Source organism: Jaculus jaculus, chromosome 5 (assembly GCF_020740685.1).
Source record: "Jaculus jaculus isolate mJacJac1 chromosome 5, mJacJac1.mat.Y.cur, whole genome shotgun sequence".
NCBI classification, from domain to species: Eukaryota; Metazoa; Chordata; class Mammalia; order Rodentia; family Dipodidae; genus Jaculus; species Jaculus jaculus.
Genome location: NC_059106.1, coordinates 137727755 through 137755691, shown reverse-complemented (window position 1 = coordinate 137755691; position 27937 = coordinate 137727755). Strand labels below are relative to the sequence as shown.

At 48.7% G+C, this 27937-nt stretch overlaps 1 protein-coding gene and 1 non-coding gene across 12 annotated transcripts; both read left to right on the top strand.

Moving 5' to 3' along the window:
- The first annotated feature begins 1813 nt into the window (after positions 1–1813).
- Positions 1814–27546, top strand: Eif4g1 (eukaryotic translation initiation factor 4 gamma 1). 11 transcript variants are annotated; one of them, XM_045151101.1, is made up of 34 exons: positions 1817–1949; positions 2764–2820; positions 3049–3142; positions 3433–3519; positions 3955–3975; positions 4534–4710; positions 4930–4999; positions 6904–7016; positions 7802–7894; positions 8091–8157; positions 8426–9244; positions 10289–10377; positions 10461–10647; positions 10737–10870; positions 10980–11138; positions 11287–11475; positions 11627–11824; positions 12386–12532; positions 14540–14776; positions 14888–14992; positions 15095–15254; positions 15455–15555; positions 18159–18261; positions 18652–18754; positions 18988–19214; positions 19347–19465; positions 19603–19775; positions 20056–20181; positions 20302–20383; positions 22411–22509; positions 22609–22743; positions 22879–22960; positions 23100–23240; positions 26912–27546. In XM_045151101.1, exons 3-34 carry the CDS (start codon positions 3083–3085, stop codon positions 27091–27093), a joined length of 4785 nt encoding a protein of 1594 aa, XP_045007036.1. In that variant the 5' UTR covers positions 1817–1949; positions 2764–2820; positions 3049–3082; the 3' UTR covers positions 27094–27546. The 11 variants fall into 11 exon arrangements, with proteins under 11 accessions (XP_045007031.1, XP_045007036.1, XP_045007033.1 ...); XM_045151098.1 differs by having other exon boundaries at positions 4900–4999; positions 11290–11475; XM_045151095.1 differs by having other exon boundaries at positions 4900–4999.
- LOC123461361 lies at positions 15308–15383 on the top strand. The gene has a single exon (XR_006637645.1). It is a non-coding gene; the product is annotated as a small nucleolar RNA SNORD66 (small nucleolar RNA).
- Positions 27547–27937: the final 391 nt, after the last annotated feature.

The following is a 27937-nucleotide window of genomic DNA, read 5'->3' as shown; positions in this document are numbered from 1 at the left end:
CAGAGATTTTTGGGTTTTTTTTGGGATAGGGGCTCACTCTGTAGTCCCAGACTGGCTGTGAACTCACATGATCCTCCTACCTCAGCCTCCCTAATTCAGGGATTAAAGGTGTGCACCCCCCCGTCATCCCAAGGCCAGAACAGAGATTTGATTGTGAGAAAAAGCACAGTGGTTAAAAGCTTAGACTTGAGCCAGGCATGGTGGTGCACTCCTTTAATCCCAGCACTCAGGAGGCAGAGGTAGGAGGATTGCCTTGAGTTCAAGGCCACTCTGAGATTATTACATAGTGAATTAATTCCAGGTCAGCCTGGACTAGAGTGAAACCCTACCTTGAAAAAATAAAACAAACCTTAGGCTGATTCAGATCTTCCCATTTCACATCAGATGATAGTAGGTAGTAGGCATGCAGCTAGGTACTAAGGCCCTTAGATAAAGACATAAGGTAGCTAGCTGACTTCCAGAAGCGTTTCTCCTCTAGCATGCCCTTACTGGCCTCCAAGATTTGGCTGCCAGTCAGTATCAGTATTGTTTCTCTCTTCTCCCCAAACCCTTCTCATTTTCTTTTTGAGGCAGCATTTCAGAGTAGCCCAGGCTGACTGTTTTCTTTCATGAGGTAGGGTCTTGTTTTTAGTTCAGGCTACCTGGAATTTACTACATAGTTTCAGGCTGGCCTCCCAGCCATCCTCCTACCTCAGCCTCCTCAATGTTGGGATTAAAGGTGTGCACTGTCAGGCCTGGCCAAAAAAAAAAAAAAAAAAAAAATTAGAGAAAGGCAGGGAGAGAGAGAAATGGACACGCCAGGACCTTCAGCCACTGCATACAAACTCCAGACACATGTGCCACTTGTGCATCCAGTTTATGTGGGTTCTGGGGAAATGAACCTGAGTCCTTTGGATTTGTAGGCAACACTAAGCCATCTCTCCAGCTCCCAATTTTTTTTTTTTTTTTTAAGGTAGGGTCTTGCAGACCTGGAATTCACTATGTGGTCTCATGGTGAATTCACAGCAGTCCTCCTACCTCTGTCTCCCAAGTACTGGGATTAAAAGTGTGCGCCACCACGCTTTTTCTTGAGGCGAGGTTTCACTTCATTTATTTATTTTGGCTTTTCAAGGTAGGGTCTCACTCCAGGCCGACCTGGAATTCACTATGTAGTCTGAGGGTGGCCTCGAGCTCATGGCAATCCTCCTACCTTTATCTCCTAGGTGCTGGGATTACAGGCGAGTGCCATCACACTTCAAGGTCTCACTTTATCGAGTTTGACTTGGAACTTTCTCTGTAGCCCAGAGTGGCCTCTAATTTAGGGTTCCACCTCCTACCTGAGCCTCCCTAGTGCTGGGATTACAGGTGTGCTCCCTCGCTTTCCCTTGGAAGTGGCGCCTCCAAAGCCCGTCAGTCTGAAGTCCTCACGATTAGACTTTTGCCCCTCCCTTGAGTGGCCTTTTGTAAACAAATCTAAAATTACTTCTTTACGCAGAATATTTGAGTTAATGGGCCTTTCAATGACCAAGTTTACGCTATTTTCTGACGCTGCCTAATTGTATTGTAACCACCATTTGCTTAGGCAGGACTTTCAAGTTCAGTATTCTCAGCTTCCTGCTAGCACCTCATTTAGCACTCAGGCGCTCAATAAATGCCTTCGCAAAGTATGAATGAACTAAAAGAACCGCCAAACAAGAGACCCAGAGGGGAGTCGGTCTGCGAGTTCTGAAGTTAGGGAGGGGACCCGGGGGCGGGCAGCGGCTGTCACGTGGTGGGGCGGAGCAAATCCCATGTGCTCCGGGGCGCCGAGCTCGGCTCCGCCCCGCGCGCCGGTCACGTGGGGGCGCCGGCTGCGCCTGCGGAGAAGCGGTGGCCGCCGAGCGGGATCTGTGCGGGGAGCCGGAAATGGTTGTGGACTACGTCTGTGCGGCTGCGTGGGGTTTGGCCGCGCGGACTGAAGGAGACTGAAGGTAAAGCCGCCATGTCCGGGCTCGACCCAGCCCCCCCCACCCCTCCCCCCGCATCCGCCGCCATCCGAGCCCGGACCCGCCACCCTCCGCCGCCGCCCCGGCGCCCCGGCCTCCAGGCCCCAGCCCGGGCCCCTGCCCGTCGGGGCCGGATCCCCAGCCCACGTGTGCCCGGCCTGGGTGGGGGTGGGGTGGGGAGCGCGGGGTCGGCCCGTGCAAGGCCCCGCGGGCTGGGAGGGCGCCGGGCTCTCCGGCGGCGAAATGCCACCCGGGCCAGACCCGAGCAGGCCCGGCGGCCCGCGGCACAGGCACGGTGGCTCGGGACGCGCTGCCCCCTCCCCCCTTCGTGGTCGGGCCGCCGGGAAGTGACACGTTGTTCTTTGGCACTGGCCGGCTGTGCGCAGGGGAGGGAGGCGGCGGCGGCGGCGGCAGGCAGGGAGGAGCCCCCAGCCCCGCCCGCCCGCCCGCCAGCCATCCAGGCCGACCCTCGCTTGTCTGAAGCCGGCTCCTCTGCGGCCGCAGCCGGCCCGGCCTTTTTAGGGTCCGGCTCCCGCCCTTCTTGGCCTATCCTCTCGGGCCGCGGCAGGCCTTGCCTTCGGCCGCGCGCTAGTGCCTGCACGGCGGCCGTACCCTGTGCCTCTGAGCCAGCCAGGCCCCGAACCACTGTGTCCTGGGTTGGGGGTGGGGACACCACGGCCGAAGCAGCCTGCTCCGTTTGTGATCCGGGAGCCTGGTGCCAGCGAGACCTGGAATTTCCGGTCTGGTTGGTCTTGGGCCCCGCGGAGCCAGGTTGATACCCCTCACCTCCCAACCCCAGGCCCTCGGATGCCCAGAACCTGTAGGCCACACCGTGGACTGATTCTTAACCGAGGGGGTGAGTGAGGGGGTTGTTTTCGGCAGGCAAAGGGGAGCGGGGGTTGGAGGTGATGCCGATTTGACAGTGTGTTGGTGGGGACACCCGGCTGGATCTTTTCTATTCCTTATTACCCTGGCATCTCCCTGGCTCCGTGTTGGACCCAGCCCTTATTACCACCCTTCCCCCAACCCATTTGCCTTATGCTCGGGTCCTTTCCCCTTTCAGAGCTCCACTCTTTCCCAACAGGTGCTGGGGGGACCCTGATGTGGCACCAAATGAAATGAACAAAGCTCCACAGCCCACAGGCCCCCCACCTGCTAGGTCCCCTGGACTCCCACAGGTAATTAGAGAGAAATTAGCAGGACTAGGATAGGAGTGGGGGGCCACACTGCCAGTCAGGAACACATTCCAACCTCTGGATTTTACCACCCCCATCTGTGTCAGGGCAAAGTGCAGCTGCCTGTTGCCAAATTGAGATAGGGCCCCTGGCTGTCCCTGGGGGCTGTCACAGGGAGGTAATATGTGGACTGCTGAGGCTCTTGCTGCAGATCTGCTCCCCTTATTTCACCAGCTTGGGTTTCGGCCCCACCTGGGCTTCCCCTCTTGCTGAACTCTGGTCTCCCCCTTCAGCCAGCGTTTCCCCCGGGGCAGACTGCACCGGTGGTGTTCAGTACGCCACAAGCGACACAAATGAACACGCCTTCTCAGCCCCGACAGGTGAGGGATTGTGGGGATGGGGAGTAGGGGTCCTGGGTGTGAACTGGGGAAAAATCTTGATTTTTTTTTTTTTTTCCTTCCATGCAGCTCTGTACTTTATGTTGTTAAGCTACTTGTTGCTCGTTCCCTGGGGAGTATGTAGTCCTTGAGGGTGGCATTACTAGGGTCCTCATGCCTATGAGAACTGGGGACAGTGCTGTGGGGCCTGATTACCACTCTTTCCTGTTTCTCTTACTGGGAGATTGCCATTGCTCCATCCCCTTTCTTTGCTTTTTCTTTGGATTGTGGTGAGATAAGCACACCAACTGTTTTTACTTTCCTCTGCCCCCCAAGTTTGTCCTAAGTGGGAGGATTCTTGCCTTACCTCCTTCAGTTTTGTCCCCTCCTCATCACCTTGGGGATAATTTTCTTCTTTCCTGTCCCATGTGCTCCCAGGGAGGATTCAGGTCTCTGCAGGTAATACCTCCTTTCCTCATCCTGCACTGCCTCCTGGTCTCACCCCATCCTCTGCCTTAGTTGGGGCTAGACATAGGGATGGATTGGGTCGTTAGGGTGGGTACTTGTTTGCTGTTAAGATCTTCAGTTTGAGGCCGAGTAATGCATGTTAGGGGCTGTTAGAGAGCAAGTATCTAGGTACTGGGAGACAGTTGCATGTTAGCACTTAGTTCCTTAGTACTTTAGGCAGAGCAGTGCATGTTGGAGAGTATGTTGCCTGAAAGGGCCTTAGATGTACAGACATACTGCATCTTGTCAGGAAATCTGTACTCTGGAGGTGATGTGAGTATGCATGGCAGTGAGGGAGTACATACACACACAGGATACAAGTATTCATCTGAGTTTGGAGGGCAAGTGTGTGTATAAGAGGCCACTTAATCGGTCGGTTAGGTGGGTCTTGGAAGGATGGTGTCCATGCTCTGAAGCCCACTTTCCAGATTATGCAGGCATGATGGAGTGCTGATTTGCTGTCCACTTCCTCCCCTTCTTGACACCATCCGCTTTCCTCCCTTCTGATAGCACTTCTACCCTAGCCGGGCCCAGCCCCCGAGCAGTGCAGCCTCCCGAGTGCAGAGTGCAGCCCCCGCCCGTCCTGGCCCTGCTGCCCATGTCTACCCTGCTGGATCCCAAGTAATGATGATCCCTTCCCAGATCTCCTACTCAGCCTCCCAGGGGGCCTACTACATCCCTGGACAGGTGAGGCTGGGAGCTGGAAGCCAGAATACCTTGTTCCCCATCCTCACTTCTTTCTATTAACCTGGCCCTCTCTGATCCCAGCTCTTCTGATTATTGCCCAGACTCAGCTCGCCCTACTTTGTAGTCTAATGTGGTTTTCGTCACTTTCCTCATCTCCCTTTCCCTCCTCTTCCTCCCAACCCCTACCAGGGGCGTTCCACATATGTTGTCCCAACACAGCAGTACCCTGTGCAGCCAGGAGCCCCAGGCTTCTATCCAGGTGCAAGTCCTACCGAGTTTGGGACCTACGGTAAGCAAGGAGGGAGTCAGGTGAGAATGCATCCCAGGGAGCGCTGCACATGATCAGCTTCCTGACTCTCAGGATACCTCTTCGGTGTGGCTTTGGGCTAAAAAATGATAGCGCTAAGAGATGGTAGGGATTAGTGCTTAGTAAGTTACATATTGGTGAGGAGAGATTTGATGGTTTGCCGAGAGACGGAATCTTCCCCATATCAAGAAATGTAGGATCCAGCTGGGTGTGGTAGCTCATAGCTGTAATGCCAGCACTCAGGAGGCTGATGCAGGCATTTAACACCAGCCTGGAGAGGGGCTGGAGAGATGCCTAGTGGTAAAAGGTGTTTGCTTGTAAAGCCTGATGGCCTGAGTTTGATTCCCCAGTACCTGCAGAGCCAGTGTGTCAGTGGCACATGCCTCTGGAGCTCATTTCCAGCAGCAGGAGGCTCTTGTGTGCCCATGCTCTTATCTTCCCTCAAGATTCTTTTAAAGCCGAGTGGGGTGGCACATGCCTTTAATCCCAGCACTCGGGAGGCAGAGGTAGGAGGATTGCTGAGAGTTTGAGGCCACCCTGAGACTACAGAATGAGTTCCAGGTCCGCCTGGGCTAGAATGAGACCGTACTTCAAACACGAAATACATGTAGAAACAATCGGATGTGGTGGTGCATGCCTTTTAGTCCCAGCACATGGGAGACAGAGGTAGGAAGATTGTTGTGAGTTTGAGGCCAACTTGAGACTGCATTGTGAATTCCAGGTCAGCCTGGGCTACAGCAAGACCCTACCTTGAAAAAAAACAAAACAAACAAAAAAGGAATGTAGGGTTCCCTGTTCCCCTTGAGAGCGTGTTCGACTTTTTTCCATGAATATTCCTTCCATAGCTAGGAGATATAACATGAGTTTGGGAGATTTCATAGCTATTTTTCATTTGTAGTCTAGGAAAGAGTCTGTTCTTTATGGCAGTAGTTTTTTTTTTTTTTTTTTTTTGAGACAAGGTCTTGGTATGTAGCCCTGGCTGGTTTGGAACTCGTTATGTGGACCAGGTTAGCCTGGAACTTGGAGGGATCTTCCTGCCTCTTGTGTCCCAGATTGTTGGAATTACAGGTATGAGCCACCACACCCATCTTGTAGCAGTGGTTTCTAAAACTTTTTCTAGCCGGTTGTGGTGGTGTACACATTTTAATCCCAGCACTCAAGAGGCTGAGGTAGGAGGGTTGCTGTGAGTTCAAGGTCAGCCTGGGCAAGAGTGAGACCCTATCTCAAAAAACACCCCGCAAAATAAAAATATTTTTCTTACCAGGAAAGATGTTACATATGGACTCCTAACACATGTATAGTTTATTCATTTTCATGACTTGAATACCATCATGGTGCTTGTTAAAAATGAACATGTGGCAATTATGGATGAGGTTATAAATGTACTTTGCTTTGGAGACAATTGTTTTTCATCCTGGGCCCAGTTCATACTTTGTTACCTTGCTCCTTGCAAAGGGCTAAAGACTGAAACTGGGATCAGGTTGAGTGGAAGAGGGTTGGCAAATCTCTTTTTCTCATTACCAGCCAAAGAGATGATCATGTTTCAGGTTGAGGGTGTATGTGCTTGTTGCCGGGGTGGGGTGCACACATAAGAGTGCCTTGTGGAATAGAACAGATAGAAGTCCTCCTGGTAGCTGGTGAGGAGAGGAAGGAGTGCCTGCTTATAAGGTGTGTGTACCTGAGTCAGGAATTCTTGTAAACGCAGTTCAAACTGGTTCCCCTGCTTTGACAGACACCTAATTCCCTAGGGAGGAGGGTAGGGCAGGGCAAGGGGCTGGCTGTGTTTGATGAGAGGTTCTGGGGTGGGAGGTGCTCTAGCAGACATTAGTATATGGTTAGGCCTTGACGCTGCCACCAATCCTCCTTTCTGTCCTCCCTCCCCCAAGCTGGTGCCTACTACCCAGCCCAAGGTGTGCAGCAGTTTCCTGCTAGTGTGGCCCCTGCCCCAGTTTTGATGAACCAACCACCCCAGATTGCTCCCAAGAGGGAGCGGAAAACGGTGAGTAGCAGCTAGGGGCTTTGCAGCACCTGGGAGGGGAGAGCTGAGACCTTGTGTTGCTGGGTTGTTGTACCAGTGGGAGCAAAATTTGAGAGATCATCAGTTGAGAGTAGGTAGAGAAAAGGGTCTGCAGTGTGGAGGTTTCTTGTAGGGTCTGAGATTTCCACGTAGAAGGAGCTCATAGACTACAGTGGTAGCAGGGAAATCCCAAAGAAGCTCGTTCTCTTGGCGTCATACAAACTGCCTGGTTGTGGATATCTGGTGGCTTTCCTTGGAAATGGCTTGTTTTCTGTGCCTCCCACCTCCACTCTAGTCCTGGAAGCTCTGGGGCCTCTGCTTGTGCTCAATCCTCAAGCCCTGGGCGTGGTGCCCAGAATAGGGTGCCAGGGCTGGGGAAGCCGCTGAGTCACCCTGGCTCCACCCACTAGATCTGGGTCCTGCCCCTAGAGATCAAGCCAACTAGCCACGAGTGAGCCAACAGGGTGCTAGATGGAGGTCTTGGGTGGCCCTGGCATGTGCAGCCACTGTCTCAGGGACTGCTGGTAGAGTAAGAGGGGAGGGGCATTGTGATGTGCAGAGCTGTTCTGTGAGGTCAAGAGTCTCTTAGGGGTGGGGGATAGGGTGGTGACTACAAGAGCAGCCAAATGGGTTGACAGTAGAACTCATGGGGTTTCTGGCACCTGCTTCCCAGTAGGGGTGGGGGGTTGGCCCAGCATCTTAAGAGTGGGGCAGGGTGGAGAGGTGGACTCCTGTGTCCCATTCATCCCATACCTTTCTTCCCCCAGATCCGAATTCGAGATCCAAACCAAGGAGGGAAGGATATCACAGAGGAGATCATGTCTGGGGCCCGCACTGCTTCCACACCCACCCCTCCCCAGGTACTGTCAGCTCTTTGAGTGATGCCATAGCTGGGACAGCTATTCTGCCCTGGACTCCTGAGTTACTTGATCTTTCCTTCAACTGAGGGATTTATTTCCCTGCTTTCCTGGATTTCTAGGCAGAGTAGAAATGACTCTAGTAAAGAAGGGTGTGGGACTCTTCAGTGCAAACTTGGTAACCCTTTGTGTCCTGCAGACGGGAGGCGGTCTGGAGCCTCAACCTAATGGGGAGACGCCCCAAGTTGCTGTCATTGTCCGGCCAGGTAAGAAAGGCACTGGGGCAGCGTTTGTAGGGAAGTGGAGTGTGATTTAAAATTTCATGGAGGTGAAGTGACCTGAACTGATTACCAGAAGAATGGGGCTTTGTGTAATGGATTTGAGGGTCGACTTCATTTTAGATTAGAATGGACACAAGCTTTGGTGGGAGAAGGTTAGGTGTAGGGTGGGAATGTGAAATTGGCTAGGAGGAAGAGAAGCAGAAGCAATGAAGTGCTTGCCTTCAGGTATTAATTCTTCCTTCCTGTGATGCAGATGACCGGCCGCAGGGAGCAGTCATTGGGGGCCGGCCAGGGCTGCCTGTCCCAGAGCACAGCCCTTCAGAATCCCAGCCTTCATCGCCTTCTCCAACCCCATCACCACCCCCAATCTTAGAACCGGGGTCTGAGACTAATCTCGGAGTCCTCTCTATTCCTGGGGACACTATGACAGCAGGAGTGATACAAATGTCTGTGGAAGAATCAACCCCTATCTCCCATGAAACTGAGGAGCCATACTGCCTCTCTCCAGAACCCACTCTTGCTGAACCCATACTGGAAGTCGAAGTGACACTCAGCAAACCAATTCCAGAATCCGAGTTCTCTTCGGGTCCTCTGCAGGTTCCTACATCTCCAGCCTCTCACAAGGTGAAAATTCATGAGCCTAATGGCATGGTCCCAACTGAGGATCTGGAACCAGAGGTGGAGACAAACCCAGAGCCGACCCCTCCTGCTCTTTCAGTTTGTCCTTCTGAATCCCCTGTGCCCATTGCTCCAACTGCCCAGCCTGAGGAACTGCTCAACGGAGCCCCCTCTCCACCAGCTGTGGACTTAAGCCCAGTCAGTGAGCCAGAGGAGCAGGCCACAGGGGGAGATACTGCATCCCTGGTGCCCCCTGCCATTCTTGCTGCCACTCCACCTACGACTCTTCCGGATACTTCCCCTAATCAGGAGGAGGAAATAGAGGAAGAGGATGAGGAAGAAGAAGTGGGAGAAGCTGAGAGTGAGAAGGGGGGAGAGGAGCTTCTCCCCTCAGAGAGCACCCCTATCTCAAACCAGTTGTCTGCAAGTTTAGAGGTGGCAGCAGCCACTCAAGGTAAGGTGTGACTGGTGGTGATTGGAACAGGATATGGGAGTCTGTATCGTCTCTGTGTTGAATTTCCATTTGGGTCGTCTGTATGGAAGCTCTGTAGTGGACCCTAAAAAGCAGAGTGAGGAATTTTAATTTTTTTTTTTATGATTTGAGAGAGAATGAGAATGAATGAGCATGCCCAGGTCTCTTGTCATTGCAGATGAACTCCAGATGTGTGTGCCACTTTCTGTGTCTGGCTTTACATGGGTACTGAGGAGCTCGGTGTTGGTGGCACATGCCTTTAATCCCAGCACTTTGGAGGCAGAGGTAGGAGGATCACCATGAGTTCAAGACCAGCCTGAGACTACATAGTGAATTCCGGGTCAGCCTGGACCAGAGACCCTACCTCGAAAAACTGAAAAAAAACAAAAACAAAAAACAAATGGATACTGAGGAATCAAACCCAGCTGGATAGGCTTTACAAGCAAGCACCTTTAAGTGCTAGCCATCTTCTTAGCTTGTCTTAAGTTTTTGTTCCCCCCCAGGGTAGAGGCTTGTTTTAGCGCAGGCTGACCTGGAATTCACTATGTAGTCTCAGGCTGGCCTCGAACTCACAGCTTACCTCCTACCTCTTAAGTGCTGGGATTAAAGGCGTGTGCCATAAGTTTTTTTTGACATTAGGGTCTCATGTAGCCTAGGCTGGCCTTAAACTGTTGATCTTCTTGTTTCTGCCTCCCAAGTGCTGGGATTACACCCATGCCCCACCTAGAGTGGAGACTTTTTTGTACGTATTGTTTTGTTTTATTTTTTGAGCTAGGGTCTCGGTCTGGCCCAGGCTAACCTGGAATTCTCAGGCTGGCCTAGAGCTCATAGCAGTTCTCCTATTTCGGCCTCCCAAGTGCTGGGGATTAAGGGCATGCACCACCGCTCCCAGCTAGACTGAAAACAAGTCTAGAGTGAGTATGATGGAAAGAGGAAGTATGGCTGTATTGTAATTTTCCCATGTGTTAGGGATACTCCTAAAAGTATTCATTCTTTTGCTTTGCCCCTCTCTGTCTCCACTCTTAGTGGCAGTATCTGTGCCAAAGAGAAGACGGAAAATTAAGGAGCTAAATAAGAAGGAGGCAGTGGGAGACCTCCTAGATGCCTTTAAGGAGGTAAGGGAGCAAGAAAAATAGGTGAGAGATGGCAGAGTATGGAACAGTGGTCATGCAACTGAACCTGGGTGGTCTGTTCAAAGGTGAACCCAGCAGTACCAGAGGTGGAGAATCAGCCTCCTGCTGGCAGCAATCCAGGCCCAGAGTCTGAAGGCAGTAGTGTGCCTCCACGGCCCGACGAAGCAGAAGAGTCTTGGGACTCCAAGGAAGACAAAATTCACAATGCTGAGAATATCCAGCCTGGGGAACAGAAGTATGAGTACAAGTCAGGTATGTTGGAGGAAGGGTTGAGGAAGTTGAGTATTCTTGCCCCTGTGCTCCAGAAGACAGGAGGGTGACTAATGCATCCTTGCTTGCAGATCAGTGGAAGCCTCTGAACCTCGAAGAGAAGAAGCGTTATGACCGGGAATTTCTGCTAGGCTTTCAGTTTATTTTTGCCAGTATGCAGAAGCCAGAAGGATTGCCCCATATAACTGATGTGGTCCTGGACAAGGTTGGTGTTTTGAGGAGGGTTGGTTTGAGCTGGAATTGCCTGAGGTCCAAGAAGAGAAGATGATCATTGTAACCTTCTGAAGCCTATGTGTTTCTCCTCCCTCCCCCAGGCCAATAAAACACCACTTAGGCCACTGGATCCCTCCAGACTACCTGGCATCAACTGTGGGCCAGACTTCACTCCATCCTTTGCCAACCTTGGCCGACCAGCCCTCAGCAACCGTGGGCCCCCAAGGGGTGGGCCAGGTGGGGAGCTGCCCCGAGGGCCGGTGAGTGGGGCTGGCAGAAAGACAGGTGGGGAAGGGGGGGGTGGCATCTTCAGTATATCATCCTGTGAGAAGTCTGTCCTGCAGATGTGTGGCGTGGCTCAAATGTTGTACTTACTGGTTCTGTGTTCTCTTGTCCTCCCTTGCCTAGCAGGCTGGCCTAGGACCCAGGCGCTCTCAACAAGGCCCTCGAAAGGAACCACGCAAGATCATTGCCACAGTGTTAATGTCTGAAGATATAAAACTGAACAAAGCAGAGAAGGCTTGGAAACCCAGTAGCAAGCGGACAGCAGCTGATAAGGACCGAGGGGAAGAAGATGCTGATGGAAGCAAGACCCAGGTATTGGCAAATCCTGCTTGTGCTCTCTCCCTGCTCAAGGTCTGCTGTCTAAGCCTCCTTACATCTGTCCATCCTTCCTGCCAACATCTGCTTCAGTTCATTTTGTCCTGTGTCACCAGTGTCTGATTGAATCTTCTCCTTTCCCCCACAGGACCTGTTCCGAAGGGTGCGCTCCATCCTAAATAAGCTAACACCACAGATGTTCCAGCAGTTGATGAAGCAAGTGACACAGCTAGCCATCGACACTGAGGAACGTCTCAAAGGAGTCATTGACCTCATCTTTGAGAAGGCCATTTCAGAGCCCAATTTTTCTGTGGCCTATGCCAACATGTGCCGTTGCCTCATGACGGTTAGTTTCCACTGTTGTATAAATTATTTAAAATTTCTTTTAAATTAAAGTTTTATTCATTTATTGTGTATGGGTGCACCCAGTGCCTCTTACTGTTGCAAATGAACATCAGTGACTTGTGCTACTTTTTCTTTTTGAAGTAGCAAGTGTCTTGCAAGTCCAGGCTAAGCTGAAATTCAGTATGTAGTCTCAGGGTGGCCTTGAACTCATAGCAATCCTCCTACCTTTGCCTCCTGACTTGGGTTAAAGGTGTATGCCACCATGCCCGGCTTTGTGCCACTTTTGCATCTGGTTTACATACGTGGCTAGGGAATTGAACCTGGGCTGGCAGGCTTTGCAAATAAACACTTAGTGATGAGCCATCTTTCTTCCCTGCCCCAAGTTTAGAAATAATAGTCTGACTTTCCATTTCTCTTCCTAAGGCTCCAGGGGTCCAGTTTTTCTTAACAGCCAGGACATAGCAGAGCCAAGGCTAGTCTTCCAGGTCAGGTACTTAGATTGTTATAGAAGGCTTTCTCTGCACTGGACTAATCTGAGTGTGACATTCTCTTTAACCTGCAGCTAAAAGTGCCCACTACAGAGAAGCCAACGGTGACTGTGAATTTTCGAAAACTATTGTTGAATCGATGTCAGAAGGAGTTTGAGAAAGACAAAGATGATGATGAAGTTTTTGAAAAAAAACAAAAAGAGATGGATGAGGCTGCAACGGTGAGAGAAAACTTACTACTAGATCCACTCCCTCCCCCAACCCAGGTGTAATTTGGTGTAGAGTTTCAGTGGTTAGTTTTTTTGTTAAAAAGAAAATTTTAATTTTTGTTTTATCTATTTATTTGAGAGACAGAGAGAATGGGTGTGCGAGGGCCTCCAGCCACTGCAGATGAAGTCCAGACATATGCACTACCTTGTGCATCTGGTTTGCATGGGTTCTGGGGAATTGAACCTGGGGCCTTTGGCTTTGCAGGCAAATGCCTTAACTGCTAAGCCATCCCTCTAGCCCCCCTTTTTTTTTCTGTTTGTTTATTTTTAAATTTTTATTTATTGAGAGAGAGAACGGGCACACAAGGCCCTATAGCCAGTAGACAAACTCCAGGTGCATCCATAGCCTTGTGCATCTGGCTTTATGTGGTTCTGGATCCTTTGGCTGTTCAGGCAAGCGCCTTAACCACTAAGCCATTTCTCCAGCCCAGTTTTTAATTTTTTTGATGTGTGGTTGTATGCATACCTGTATGTAGATGTGCATGCAGAAGCCAGAGTTCCTCTTCTGCCTGATTTCCTTGAAACTGGTTCGACTAGCTGACTGGGGAACCCTAGCAGCCCTCCTGTCTTTCCCTCACTCAAGGCTGGGGTAATGGTACCAGGCCATGCTTTTCTTTTTACTATTTATTTATTTGAGAGGAAGAGGCAGAGAGAGAGCGAGCGAGAATGGGTGCACCAGGACCTCCAGCCACTGCAAACTAACTCCAGATGCATATGCCACCTTGTGCATCTGGCTTATGTGGGTATTGGGGAATTGAACCTGGGTCTTTAGGCTTAGCAGGCAAATGCCTTAACTTCTAAGCCATCTCTCCAACCTGTTTGGGATTGTTTGGGTACTGGGGAATTGAGCCTCGAACTGGGATCCTTAGGCTTCATAAGCAAGTGCTTAACTGCTAAGCCTTCTGTCCAGCCCTCATGCCTTGCTTTTTGACATGTGTTCAGGGGAAAAAATTTAGGTCCTCATGCTTGTACAGCAAGTGCTTTTAGCGCCTGAGCCATCTCCCTAGTCCTGTTGCCTTTCTGTTGTTTTGTGGGGGAGGGGGTTAAAATATTTTATTGATATATTTGAGTGGAGAGAGAGAGGCAGATAGAATAGACACACCAGCGCCTCTAGCCACTGCAAATGAACTCCAGGTGCATGTGCCAGCTTGTGCATCTGACTTACGTGGGTGTTGGAGAACTGAACCTGGGACTTTAGGCTTAGCAGGCAAGTGCCTTAACCGTTAAGCCGTCCCTCCAGCCTGTTTTGGATTGTCTTGTTTGTTTTGTTTTTTGAGATAGGGTCTCACTCTAGCACAGGCTGAGGCTGACCTGGAACTCACTCTGTCTCAGGGGGCCTCATACAGCAGTCCTTTACCTCTGACTCCCAAGTGCTGGGATTAAAGGTGTTCACCACCACAAAGATTTTTTGTTTTTGTTTTTTTGAGGTAAGATCTTGTTCTAGCCCAGGCCAGCCTCTAACTCACAGTGATTCTATCTCAGCCTCAGTGCTGGGATTAAAGGCATTCAGTCCCCATGCTTGGCTTTTTCATTCATTCATTCATTCATTCATTCATTCATTCATTTATTTGCAAGCTGAGGAAGGGAGAAAATTAGAATGGGTATGCCAGGGCCTCTTGCCACTGCAGCTCCAGCTACCTGTACCACTTTATGCATCTGACTTTACGTGGGTAGTGAGGAATCAAACCAGGGCTATCAGACTTTGTAAGCAAGTACCTTTTACTGTTGAGGCATCTCTTCTCTCCAGCTCCAAGAGTTATCTTTATTTTATTTTATTATTATTATTATTATTTTGGTTTTTCGAGGTAGGGTCTCTCTCTAACCCAGGCTGACTTGGAATTCACTATGTAGTTTCAGGGTGGCTTTGAACTCAGAGATCCTCTTACCTCTGCCTCCCAAGTGCTGGGATTAAAGGCAGTGAGTTATCTTTTTAACCTGATCCTGTGTTACGGCTGACAGGCAGAGGAACGGGGGCGTCTGAAGGAAGAGTTGGAAGAAGCTCGAGACATAGCCCGGCGGCGCTCATTAGGGAATATCAAGTTTATTGGGGAGTTATTCAAGCTGAAGATGTTAACAGAGGCTATAATGCATGATTGTGTGGTAAAACTGCTTAAGAACCATGATGAAGAGTCCCTGGAATGCCTCTGTCGTCTGCTCACCACTATTGGCAAAGACCTCGATTTTGCAAAAGCCAAGGTAGAGATCCTGAGGAAGGGGGGAAGTACCCCGCTGCTGAGTCTGCTGCTTATCTAGTGTCAGAGGGTTAGTGGTAGAAGTGCCTGACTTGGCCCCATTGCTTCTTCCTAGCCTCGAATGGATCAGTATTTCAACCAGATGGAAAAAATTATTAAAGAAAAGAAAACCTCATCTCGTATCCGTTTTATGCTGCAGGATGTGCTGGATTTGCGGCAGGTATGTGTGTCTTCCTTAAATGTCACCTGCTGCTCCCAGTTCCTGACACTGCCTTTTCTGGTCTCTCTGACATAACTGCCTCTTGCCCTCTTGTTCCCACAGAGCAATTGGGTGCCACGCCGAGGGGATCAAGGTCCCAAAACTATTGACCAGATCCATAAGGAGGCCGAAATGGAGGAGCACCGTGAACACATCAAAGTACAGCAGCTCATGGCCAAAGGCAGTGACAAGCGTCGGGGTGGCCCTCCAGGCCCACCCATAAGTGAGTTTGGGGCTGTAGGGCTCGGGACACCGAAGCTCCTGTGGGGTTGTGCTTTCCGCTGATGACTTTCTGTTAGTGCCACGTGTCTGGGCCACTGAGACCACATGATGGAACTGAGGATCTGAGGAAGGATTGCTAGGGCTGTTTGAGAAGGATTTGCTAGGCCTTGTTATTCCAGTAAGTCCCTCTTTTTATTGCAGGCCGTGGACTTCCACCTGTGGATGACAGTGGCTGGAATACAGTCCCTATCAGCAAAGGCAGCCGCCCCATTGACACCTCACGACTCACCAAGATTACAAAGGTAGGGGTATGTGCTGGAGTAGATGGTGCTCCTGGGGCAGAGGATCAAGAGTGATCAAGCAGGCATTAGTTGGGAAGTGTCAACTGAACTTGGACTAACTGGTTAGATAACTAGAAACTGTATTGTTGAAATGTTGTAGCTCTAGGTATTGTTCTAATTGCTCTGGGTAAACTGACAGGAACATCAAATCTAGCCCATTATATATTTCGTACAAACCAGAAAAATTGGTTTTTACCTTTTTATTTAAATGGTTGAGTAAAATGTAAATGAATAATAATTTAATGATAAAGAAAGTGTGTGTGTGTGTGTGTGTGTGTGTGTGTGTGTGTGTGTGTGTATAACTTAATCCTAGCACTACAGAGGCTGAGTGGAGGTCAGCCTGGGCTAGAGTGAAACCCTACTTCCAAAAAGCAAGGGTGGGTGCTAGGGAAATGGCTTAGAGGTTAAAGGCATTTGCCTTAAAAGCCAGACCCAGGGGGCTGGAGAGATGGCTTAGTGGTTAAACGCTTGCCTGTGAAGCCTAAGGACCCCGGTTCAAGGCTTGATTCCCCAGGACCCACGTTAGCCAGATGCACAAGGGGGCACATGTGTCTGGAGTTCATTTGCAGTGGCAGGAGGCCCTGGCGCACCCATTCTCTCTATCTCTGCCTCTTTCTCTCTCTGTCACTCTCAGGTAAATAAATAAAAATACCCCCAAAAAAATTTTAAAAAAGCCAGACTTGGATCACTTCCCCAATGTATAGTCAAATGCAAAAAGTGGCACTTGCATCTGAAGTTTTATGTGCCATGGCAGGAGGCCCCAGTGTCTCTGTTCACTTGTAAATAGTTTTTTAAACATTTTTTTATTTACTTTCTTGAGTGAGAGAGATTGGATGTGCCAGGGCTTTCAGCTGATGCACATGAAGTCCAGATGCATGTGCTACCTTGTGTATCTGTCTTATGTGGGTCCTGGGGAATTGAACCTGGGTCCTTTGGCATTGCAGGCAAGCACCTTAACTGCCAAGTCATCTCTTCAGCCCCCCCCCCCCCTTTTCTTTTAATTTTATTTTCGGGCTAGAGAGATGGCCTAGTGGTTATGCACTTGCCTATGAAGCCAAAGGATCCCAGTTCAAGGCTTGATTCTCCAGGACCCACATAAGCCAGATGCACAAGGTGGCACATGCATCTGGAGTTCACGTGCAGTGGCTAGAGGCCCTCCACACTCATTCTCTCTCTATCTGCTTCTCTCTCTCTGCTGCCGCTCTCAAATAAATGAATAAATTTTAAAAAATATTTTATTTGTTTATTGAGAGAGAATAGGCACGCCAGGGCCTCTAGCCACTGCACATGAACTCCAGATGTGTCCCTTGTGCATCTGGCTTATGTGGCTTCTGGGTCTTTTGGCTTTGTAGGCAAGTGCTTGAACATCTAAGCCATCTCTCCAGCCCTTTTTTTTTTCCTTCCCATTTTAGCTGTAGCCTAGGCAGACCTGGAATTCACTATGTAGTCTGAATGGACCAGACAAGGGGTCAAGCAAGTTTTTACTATAAAGGGTCAGACATACACACATACACACACACATTCTCTCTCTCTCTGTCTCCTCTCCCCCCCCCCCCAAGGGCAGTCCTCCTACCTCTGCCTTCCACGTGCTGGGATTAAAGGCGTGTGCCAACACACACAGCTACAAATAAGTAAAATTATGTTTTAAAGGAAAGAGTCAGACTTTCTCTTACAAGGAGACTACAAAGCCTCAGACCCGTGGAAAGGTGTGGTACATGCCTTTAATTCCATTGCTCTGAGGAAGCTGAGGTAGGAGGTTCCCTATGAGGCCAGCCTAGAGCTAGAGTGGGTTCCAGGTCAGCCTGGAATAGATTGAGATCCCGCTTCAAAATAAACAATTAAAAAGCTGGGTGTAGTGGCACACACCTTTAATCCCAACACTGTGAAGCAGAGATAGGAGGATCCAAAACTGCAGAGTGAATTCCAGGTCAGCCTGGACTACAGGGAAACCCTGCCTTGAAAAAAACCAACCAAACAAAAACCCAAGGAAACAAAAGGAAAGAAAAAGTTATATAGAACTTTTCTTCAGTTTTTCTAGGTTGGGTCTCACTCTAATCCAGGGTGACCTGGAGTTCACTATGTAGTCTCAGGGTGGCCTCAAACTCACAGCAATCCTATCTCTGCCTCCTGAGTGCTGGGATTAAAGGTGTGTACCACCATGCCTGACTTTAGAATTTAAATTATATTGTCTCTGAATACTGCTGTTGGGATACAGTTATGGTCAGTTCTCTAAGCAGTATTTACTACAGATTTTATACCATTATGGCAGAATAAGTACCATAGATAGGATTACAAAGTTTAAAATATTTACTGTCTGAAGTTGGGCATGGTGGTGCACGCCTTTAATCCCAGCACTTGGGAGACAGAGGTAGGAGTATATTGCCTTGAGCCCGTGAGTGTGTGCGAGCATGCGTGTATATAGTCTGACCCTTTATAGTAAAAACTTGCTTGACCCATTATCTGGTCCATTCATTACCAGAGTGGCTGTTGTGTGGTGATGTTGACCAAAGGCTTTACCCATTTTACCCATTTCATACCCATGAGTCTGCTCTCTCCTTCTACAGCCTGGCTCCATTGATTCTAATAACCAGCTCTTTGCACCTGGAGGGCGCCTGAGCTGGGGCAAGGGCAGCAGTGGGGGCTCAGGTGCCAAGCCCTCAGACACAGGTATGGAAGCCACTATATATAATAAGTAGCGGGATAGTTATCCTGAACTCCCTTGAGGCACAACCTTACCAATATGGGAGACTTTTAAGAATAAGTGATTAGGGAGTGCAAGAAAAATGTATATTGTGCCAGAGGCTGAAATACTTTATCCTGTCATCACTTGGACCAAGCGACTTAAATTAATTAGGTTAAAAGTTAGGAGAATTTAACCAGGCATGTTGACATGTGCCCATAACCGAGTGTAGGAGATCAGAGATAGAAGGATGAGGAGTTGAAGGTCATTTTTCACTGCATATCTAGTTTGAGGCCAGCTTGGCCTTCATGAAATGATCACCCTCCTTCTCTCCAAGAAAAGGTAAGCAATTTTAATCCAGTTTTCTGCCTCCTTAGCATCAGAAGCTGCTCGTCCAGCTACTAGTACCTTGAATCGTTTCTCAGCCCTTCAACAAGCAGTACCCACAGAGAACACAGATAACAGACGTGTAATACAGAGGTGAGGGCTCCTAAAGGGTCTTTGTTCTTTATGCTGATATTATTGTGATGATTGGGTTTGGGTGGTTGTCATAGCATGGGAAGTCCTTATATCTGTGTTGCTTGAAGCCCTGGCTAAGGTTGGGACATATTCCTGGTGCCAAGAACGATGCTTAGCAGTTGCCCTGCATGATGGGTGATTGCATGAGAGAGTACTTGAGCATCACAGGTGAGAAATAATGTGTCTGTCTTTAGGAGTAGCTTGAGCCGGGAACGGGGTGAGAAAGCTGGGGACCGGGGAGACCGACTAGAACGGAGTGAGCGTGGAGGTGACCGTGGGGATCGAATTGATCGTGCAAGAACACCTGCCACCAAACGAAGCTTTAGCAAGGAAGTGGAGGAGCGGAGTAGAGAGCGGCCTTCCCAGCCTGAGGGACTGCGCAAGGCAGCCAGCCTTACAGAAGATCGCGGGCGGGATCCTGGTGAGGGAAAGTTGATAGAGGAATGGAAGGGTATTGGCTGGCTTTGGACTGTTACCCAGCTCTTTTGGGGAACTTCAGACTGTTAAGAAGGCAAACTGAAGAGTATCTGGGATCTGTATTCTTCTTCCATAGTCAAACGGGAAGCCACCCTGCCCCCAGTGAATCTCCCAAAAGCTGAACTCTCTGAGGATGAACTAGAGAAGAAGTCCAAGGCTATCATCGAGGAATATCTCCATCTCAATGACATGAAGGTTGGCATTGGGAATGGGCTAGTGATTGCTGATTATAAGTGGGGAGGGAGGCAGCCATGCTGACAGTTCTGGCATTGTAGGCTCTGGGTGAGACAGGCAGTGATGGCTTTCTCTCTCTTCTCTCCTGTTCCCCTCAGGAGGCAGTGCAGTGTGTACAGGAGCTAGCCTCACCCTCTCTGCTGTTTATCTTTGTGCGGCACGGCATCGAGTCCACACTGGAGCGCAGCACCATTGCTCGTGAGCATATGGGACGGCTGTTGCACCAGCTACTTTACACTGGGCATCTCTCCACTGCCCAGTACTATCAAGGGTATGACCAACTTCTTTGGGTTTTCTTTGTTCACATCCACCAATAACTTCCTTTGAGGACTCAGGGACTCTTGGAATCTTGCATTAAGGTTGTAGGCCCAACCATTTTGTTGAAAGTTACTTTGTAAGGGGGTGAACCATCTAAGGACAGATGGCCTTAGTTTGAGGTTGTTTCCAGGTCTAGGAAACATCCTGTGAAAGCTTGACAGTTGTTTCTCAGCCATCCACATGCTCCAGAAGCAGGCTGGCTCTGGTCCATCTTCCTTGGATTCCCTTTACAGGCTGTATGAAATCCTAGAATTGGCTGAGGACATGGAAATTGACATCCCCCATGTATGGCTTTACCTGGCAGAATTGGTAACACCCATTCTGCAGGAAGATGGAGTGCCCATGGGAGAGCTCTTCAGGTAAGCTTCCCCTGGGAGTTAAAGAATGGAGTGGGACAAAGTGGATGCCTGGGTTTGGAGAAGAATAGGGTAATGTTTAGGGTTGTGGAGGCCAATCAACATTGATGCTTTTTCTTACAGGGAGATTACAAAGCCTCTGAGACCCATGGGCAAAGCTACTTCCTTGTTGCTGGAGATCCTGGGTCTCCTATGTAAGAGCATGGTGAGTGAGGTTCTCACAGGGTGGTGTGTTCAGGACTAAGGTGGTTTAGGGCTACTTCTGGTAACCATGAAGTCTCATGGTTTTTTTGGTGGCCTGGAGTCTTACTGGTACTCAGTTTTGGTACCTGAGAGAAGAAAAGCTGATTTAGGTAGTTTCTGCCTATCACAAGTTTTGATTTGGGCTGAAAGAGAATGGCAATGTAAGATTTTTCTAGACTTAACAATTGACTCATGTATTCATTTGGCTAGTGTTTGAACATTTACTATGTACTGAGCACTGGGGTTATAAGTAGTGAATAAAACAGTTGCGAAGTCTTAAGGTGGTAGTGAAAAAGTCAGAGATGTGACAGCTTAATAAGCAGGATAAAGTGACGTAGGAAATAATAGCTGAAATAGTGTCTTAGTGCTGTGAGGTTATGAAGTATTTGACAATGTTCACGACAGAAGGCTTTCTTTGAAGGGGCACTGAAGCTGTTAATGAAAGTTATTTGGTGACTGCAGTGTAAAGCCGAAAAGATGGAGAAAGGCAAGTTGGGTGTGTTACTTGATGGTAGTGAGACATTGGGATAAATAGTTGGAGAAGAATTCAGGTATCTGGAACTTAATGTAACAAGACTAAATAAAAAAGAGCTCAGCTGGGCGTGGTGGTACACGCCTTTAATCCCAGCACTAGGGAGGCAGAAGTAGGATTGCCATGAGTTCAAGGCCACCCTGAAATGACAGAGTTAATTCTAGGTCAGCCTGGACCAGAGTGAGACCCTACCTTGAAAAACCAAAAAAAAAAAAGAAAAGAAAAAGAAAAAAAGAACTCAGATAGCTTTTTTTGAAGTAGGGTCTCACTCTAGCCCAGGCTGACCTGGAATTCACTCTGTATTCTCAGGATGGTCACAGAGATCCTCCTACCTCTGCCTCCTGAGTGCTGGGATGAAAGGTGTGCACCACCACACTTAGCTTCAGATAGTTATTTTTGTGAAGATTTCCTGATTTTATGTTGGGGATGGGAGTGTTAAAACAGCTAAGATTTTCTAAATTTAGGAAACCAGTAGGCACACTTGTAGAATTTTATTTTGTATATATGTGTATGGGCGCTCCAGGGTCTCTTGCAACTGCAAGCATACACCAGATATGTCACTTTTTGCAACTGGCTTTATGTGAGTAGCTGGGGAATTAAACCTAGGCCAGCAGACTTTGCCTTTAACTGCTGAGCAATCTCTTCAGCTTTAGCATACTTAATAATGTTATTTCTTATCATAAGCAAGTATTTGTTTATTTGGGATAATTTTAAAAAACTACTTGGGGAAAGAAACGTAGTAGAGTTTGGAGCTGGGCGTGAAGACTCTGAATGAGATGTTTGAGTATTTGGTTGTTGATTTCTTTTCTGCGTGTTTTAAGGTGTGTGTGCATGTGTGAAGGCCAGAGATGATGTTCTATGTTTTCCTTAATCACTTTTCACTTAGTTGAGGCAGGGTCTCTTGTTTGTACTCAGAGCTTGCTGGTTCAGTTAATCTGGCTAATTAGTTTGCCCTAAGGTATCCTCTGTTACCTTCTGAATGCTGCAATTACTGGGGAGCTGTTACTCCCACCTGGTATTTCTGTTGCATTATGTTCTGGGAATTTGAACTCTGGTCCTCACACGTGCATGGCAAGCTTTCTATCTGCTGAGGCATCTCCTTTTCATGGTTGTTTGCCTTTTTTTTTTTTTTTTTTTTTTTGAGGTCTAGTGATTTCTTGAGAGTCCTACAAAACTAATTGACATTTTTCTAGAGGCTTAAGTGACATCCCTCACCCTTGTGCCATAGCACTGTGGTGGTGGTGGATGAATTTCTGTTTATTGGGGTGCTTATTTAGGACTAACATCTGTGCCCTAAACTAGGTATGGAAGGCCTGTCCCTGTCTGGTACCTTTCGGCATCCTTAGTTTGTGGCAGAAATCTTGTGAACTTTAGTAAATACTTACTGGGTGATTACTGTGGTGCTATTGGGTCTTTGGAAAGAGCAATGGTTGGTGAATTGTTCTTCTATTTTCCAGGGTCCCAAAAAAGTGGGGATGTTGTGGCGAGAGGCTGGTCTCAGCTGGAAGGAATTTCTACCTGAAGGCCAGGACATTGGTTCATTTGTCGCTGAAAAGGTTTGGGGCTGGAGTTGGGTTTAATTCTGCATTTGAAGATGCCAGTCTTTATCTGTCACACTGTGGACCTGGCTTCTTGACTGGAATTTTTGGTTGCAGAAGGTGGAATATACCTTGGGAGAGGAGTCTGAAGCCCCTGGCCAGAGAGCACTCGCCTTTGAGGAGTTGAGCAGGCAACTGGAAAAGCTGTTGAAGGATGACAGCAGTAACCAGCAGGTGTTCGACTGGATAGAGGTTTGTTTCTCCGGGATATTGCTGGGGAGCTTAGAGGACAGGTATTTCTTGAGATGAGAAGGGCTGGGAGGTGACAAAACGGAGGCTTAGAAGCACAGTTCAGAACTTATAGGCCGTTTGTTTCTTCTTGTACAGGCCAACCTGAATGAGCAACAGATAGCATCCAATACATTAGTTCGAGCCCTCATGACAACTGTCTGCTATTCTGCAATTATCTGTAAGAGAAACCAGGGAGATGGTGGGATAAGGGCGGCTCCAACAGACAAATGGGAGGGTAAGGGGTCTCAGTCTTGGTAGTCTAGGGCTGGTTAAGGCTGTGGCTGCATTATTCCACTTACCCCTCTCTTTCCTTACAGTTGAGAATCCTCTCCGAGTGGATGTTGCCGTGCTGAAAGCACGAGCGCGACTTCTACAGAAATACCTTTGTGATGAGCAGAAGGAGCTGCAAGCACTCTATGCCCTCCAGGCCCTTGTAGTGACCTTAGAACAGCCTGCCAGTAAGAGCCAGGCTGGGGCGGGGGGGGGGCTGTGGGACAGAGGGACTGCCAGATAGCAGAAGAGGGTGGTCTTGGAAGGTATTCAACCTAAGAAAGACGGGTAGTCAGAGAGCAAATACCCTGATGGCTTGATTGCTTTCTCCTACCCTGTGTTTCCTTGTCTACAAATGAGTTGTTTTCAGACTTGAAAGTTAGATGCTCCTAGTACAGTGGTGACAAACAGCAGCTCCTTTTGCTGATGTGCTTTGCTCACCTTGCCTTCTTGCTTCATATCTGATATTGAGTATAGATGATGGTATTATCCTCATTCTCCACATAGGAAGACTGAGGCTTAGCAAACATGTCTGAGGTTTAAGGATTCAGCACATGAGTGTATATCAAGGTGCTGAGACAACTGAGTAAGGAAATTGAAGAGTTCCTGTGCTGTCCTAGAGTGGGTGACAGTGTGTGTGTTAAAAGATGAGTCCAAGAGGTGATGGGTTAGCTAACCAATGGGAGGTCCTGTAACAAAAGCAACTGTGTGTGTGAAGGCAGGTCCTGAGTTGGAGGAATTTGACATGGAGAAAGAAGTTGCTGAAGGAGGGTCAGTGTAGGGGAGTATAGCAGCTACATAGAAGTGAGGCAAGAGGTGCTGGAGAAAGTAGTAGTGTTGTCATTTGCTGGAGTAACAAAACAGTTGATGAAATTGTGTGGTACCTGAACAAGAGGTTCAGAGGGGAGATAGAATGTGGTTGTCTGGATCCATTGGGAAAGGTGCAGTGCAGGAGGCAAATTTATGAGGTGCTGGCTGGCACTTTTTTTTGAGGTAGGGTCTTGCTCTAGCCCACGCTGACCTGGAATTCAGTCTGTATTCTCAGGCTGGCCTCACTCACAGCAATCCTCTGTCTTCTGAGTGCTGAGATTAAAGGCATGTGCTACTACACCCAGCTTGGCCTGCACTTTAAAATACGCATGTGTGTGTATAAAATTTATTTGATAGCGACAGAGAAAGAGGCAGATAGAGAGAAATAGAGAGAATGATTGCGCCAGGGCCTCCAGCCACTGCAAATGAACTCCAGATGTGTGCATCTGGCTAACTTGGGTTCTGAGGAATTGAACCTGGGTCCTTTGGCTTTGCAGACAAACGCCTTGACCACTAAGCCATCCTTCCAGCCCCAAAATAATTTTTATTTGCAAGGAGAGAGAGAATATGCGCTAGGGTCTCTTGCCACTACAAACAAACCCCAGGTGCATATGCCACTTTGTGCAACTGGCTTTACGTGGTGCTGAGGAATCAAACTCAGGCTGTCAGGCTTAACTGTCTTAACTGCTGAGCCATCTCCCCAGCTGTTGTTGGGCACTTTTTTTTTTTTAATTTTTATTTATTTATTTGAGAGCGACAGACACAGAGAGAAAGACGGAGGGAGAGAGAGAGAATGGGTGCACCAGAGCTTCCAGCCTCTGCAAACGAACTCCAGACGCGTTCGCCCCCTTGTGCACCTGGCTAACGTGGGACCTGGGGAACCGAGCCTCGAACCGGGGTCCTTAGGCTTCACAGGCAAGCGCTTAACCGCTAAGCCATCTCTCCAGCCCTGTTGTTGGGCACTTTAACATATGTGTGCAAGTCACAAAAGGATTTGGAACTGCCTGAAGGGAAGTGATGAGGGACCTAGAATCCTGAGGACACATGTAAGAAGCAAAGAAGGGCAGGGTCCTATGCACAAAGGAAAAACATTTTAGGATAAGGAGATGGTTGAAATGCTATATGCTGCAGAATTTGGTAGGAGCCTACCTGAAAATTAAAGGCCTGGAATATAAAAATAGGGAGGCCACCAAGACAAAAATAGTATTTGGTAGGGCAAGGGGCAGGCTCTGAATTGGAAAGGCTGCAATGCTTGGGTTAAATTAGAAGAAAAAAAACCCAGCAAGTATAGACAAATTTTTATCTAGCTACAAGATTATTTTGGTGGCTTGAAAGAGGAACCCTTTTTTAATGTATAAATTGAAGGAACTTGGTTAAATATGTAGGGTAGAGTTAATAAGTGATTTATAGGTGTCCTCTGAGTAGGACTGTGCATGGATTTTGGCTGCTGCCACTGCTGTGGGATGGGTGTAGGAGGCTGCTGTGCCCACAGACACTTTGTTGATTTGGGAATATAATGCCCAGAGAAAGTAATCTTTGCTTGAACTTTTCATAAGTGGCTTAAACTTTCACCTTGGCTTGGCTTGGGGGAGGGGTCCCATGCTTTTGTAACTTTACTTACTCTTCGTGATTGGGTTTGGAAAGACTGGCCCGGGTGGGAATGTGATAGGTGGTGATTGGGGTAAATTATAATACCAGGGAAGATTCTTTAGTGTGGGTATCAGTGGCTGGAAAAAGGTTTGAGTCAGGTGATGACTGAGTTAATTAAGTCTTGGAGGAATTCCTGGTGGTAAGAGAGATGATTTACCTTTTACCTCTTTTTTAAAGCGTGTAGCACCCTTAAAAGTTTCAAAGCTCTCAGAGGTTCAGGTGTGTGTATGAAGGAAGAGAAAATTGGGATCAAGAGTTTGTTGAAACTGTTTGGGGTCTCTAGTGGACTTTTCAAGTTATGCCCTAAATATTTGTATGTAATTTGTCTAGGACTTCTGTAATACATCAAATTCAGGAGTGCTAATTCCACATGTAGCTTCCCCATTAAACATGGTATACGTACTACAAGTGGGGAAGCTTAAGGCTGGATAAACTTACAGGTTGTCATGCCCTGCCCCCTGCCTCACCCATACTGGGGGTTGAACCCACAGCTTTTCACAGGTCTTTGGCAAATCCTCCATTACTGATCTACTTCAGCCAGCACTTTTTTTGGACACTCTTAACCATGTAGTCAAGGTTGGCCTTGATTGATAATCCTGCCCTCCGTCTCTCCCGTGCTGTGATTATAGAGTTGGGCCATGATGCCTAGCTTCCAGTTTTTGAGGCAGTGTCTTATGTGCCCTAGGTTGGTCTGGAACTAATTATATAGCCATGGCTGGCATTGAGCACCTGTTCTTCCTGACTGACTCCACCTCCCAAGTGTTGGGAGTGCAGGCATGCACCACATCAAACATCCTTATTTTGTATCAGGCTTGTTAAATTGCCCAAGCTGGTCTTGAACTCTCCCTTCCAAGTAGGAATTAGGGGCTTATGCTCATGGCTGGTTTGAAGGATTTTTTTTTTTTTTCGGGGTTGGGGTGGCGGGGTTTTCAAGGTAAGGTTTCCCGAGTGCTGGGATTAAAGGTATGTGCCACCATGTCTGGTGGATTTTCTTTCTTTTTTAATTGAGAACAAGAGAGGGAGAAAATGGGCACAGCAAGGCCTCTTTCCCCACTGCAAATGAACTCAACACATGTACCACTTTGTGCATCTGGCCCTACATGAGTACTGGGGAATTGAACCTGCACCATTAAGTTTTGCAAGGAAGCACTTTTAACTACTGAACTATCTCCCTTAGTCCAGCTGTAAGGATTTCTGATGGTTAAGTGACTCATTCCTGTGCACATCTTGTTAGGTCATGAGATTAACATTCTGTCTCAGGCCTAGTCACTCTTGGCAGATAGAAACATCTGGATGGTAGGTTCTGGGCTTTTAACAGTGGTGTCTGGGAGGGATCCTTGGGAACAGACTGGTGAGGTTGTATCTAGTTATCTCTAACTGCTTTCCTGATGGCTTACAGACCTGCTACGGATGTTCTTTGATGCGCTCTATGATGAGGACGTGGTGAAGGAGGATGCTTTCTACAGCTGGGAGAGCAGCAAGGACCCTGCTGAGCAGCAGGGCAAAGGCGTGGCCCTTAAATCTGTCACAACCTTCTTCAATTGGCTTCGTGAGGCTGAGGAAGAGTCCGACCACAACTGAGGGCGGGTGGGGCCCGGGGACTTGGATCCCCATGAACTTGTGGATGGCCCAGCCAGCCGTCTGGACTGTAGGGGGGCAACGGCAACGGCAGCGGCAGTGACTGGGTGCCTGTAGTATCGATGTGTCTGAGCTAATAAAGTGGCTGATGAGGCAGGATCGCTTGGGGCTGGCTGGGTTGGTCCCCCCCTCCCCCCAGGATGCTGCCAAGTGTCCCTTTCCTCCCCCTGGGGCACAGAGATATTATATATAAAGTCTTGAAATTTGGTGTGTCTTAGGGGATTGGGCACCACCACCTGCCCCTAGGTCCTTTTTTATTTCCTGAAAATCACTCTTGGGACTGCCGTCCTCGCTGCTGGGGGCATATGCCCCAGCCCCTGCACCACCCCTGCTGCTGCCTGGGCAGGGGGAAGGGGGGGCACGGTGCCTGTAATTATTAAACATGAATTCAATTAAGCTTATCGGCTCTCTTCTTTAAGGCCTGCTGCTTTTGTAGAAGTTATGGTTAGGTGGGCATTTTTCTAGAGTTGGCCCTAGTACCTGGCACTCCTGACTCCTCCCTCAGGTTTTGGGAGCTGGAAAATTGCTTTTCCTGGAGGGTTGGGCCTTCCAAGTAGGCAGAATGGGGTGATGAGAGACTAGTAACTGAAGGGAACTTAGAAAATAACAGACTGATAGGACCCCCTCCGTGGGCTCTAGTTGGAGAAGCCATACAATATTTGGGATGTGCCCTGTAAAATGAAAGCGCTCGTTGCTGTGAGGTTTTCTGTCCTTGTGTAGTGGGAGGATGTGACAGCAAGGCCCAGCGACTTTGCCTTCTGGGTGGCTCCCGCAGTGGCCTGGGAGG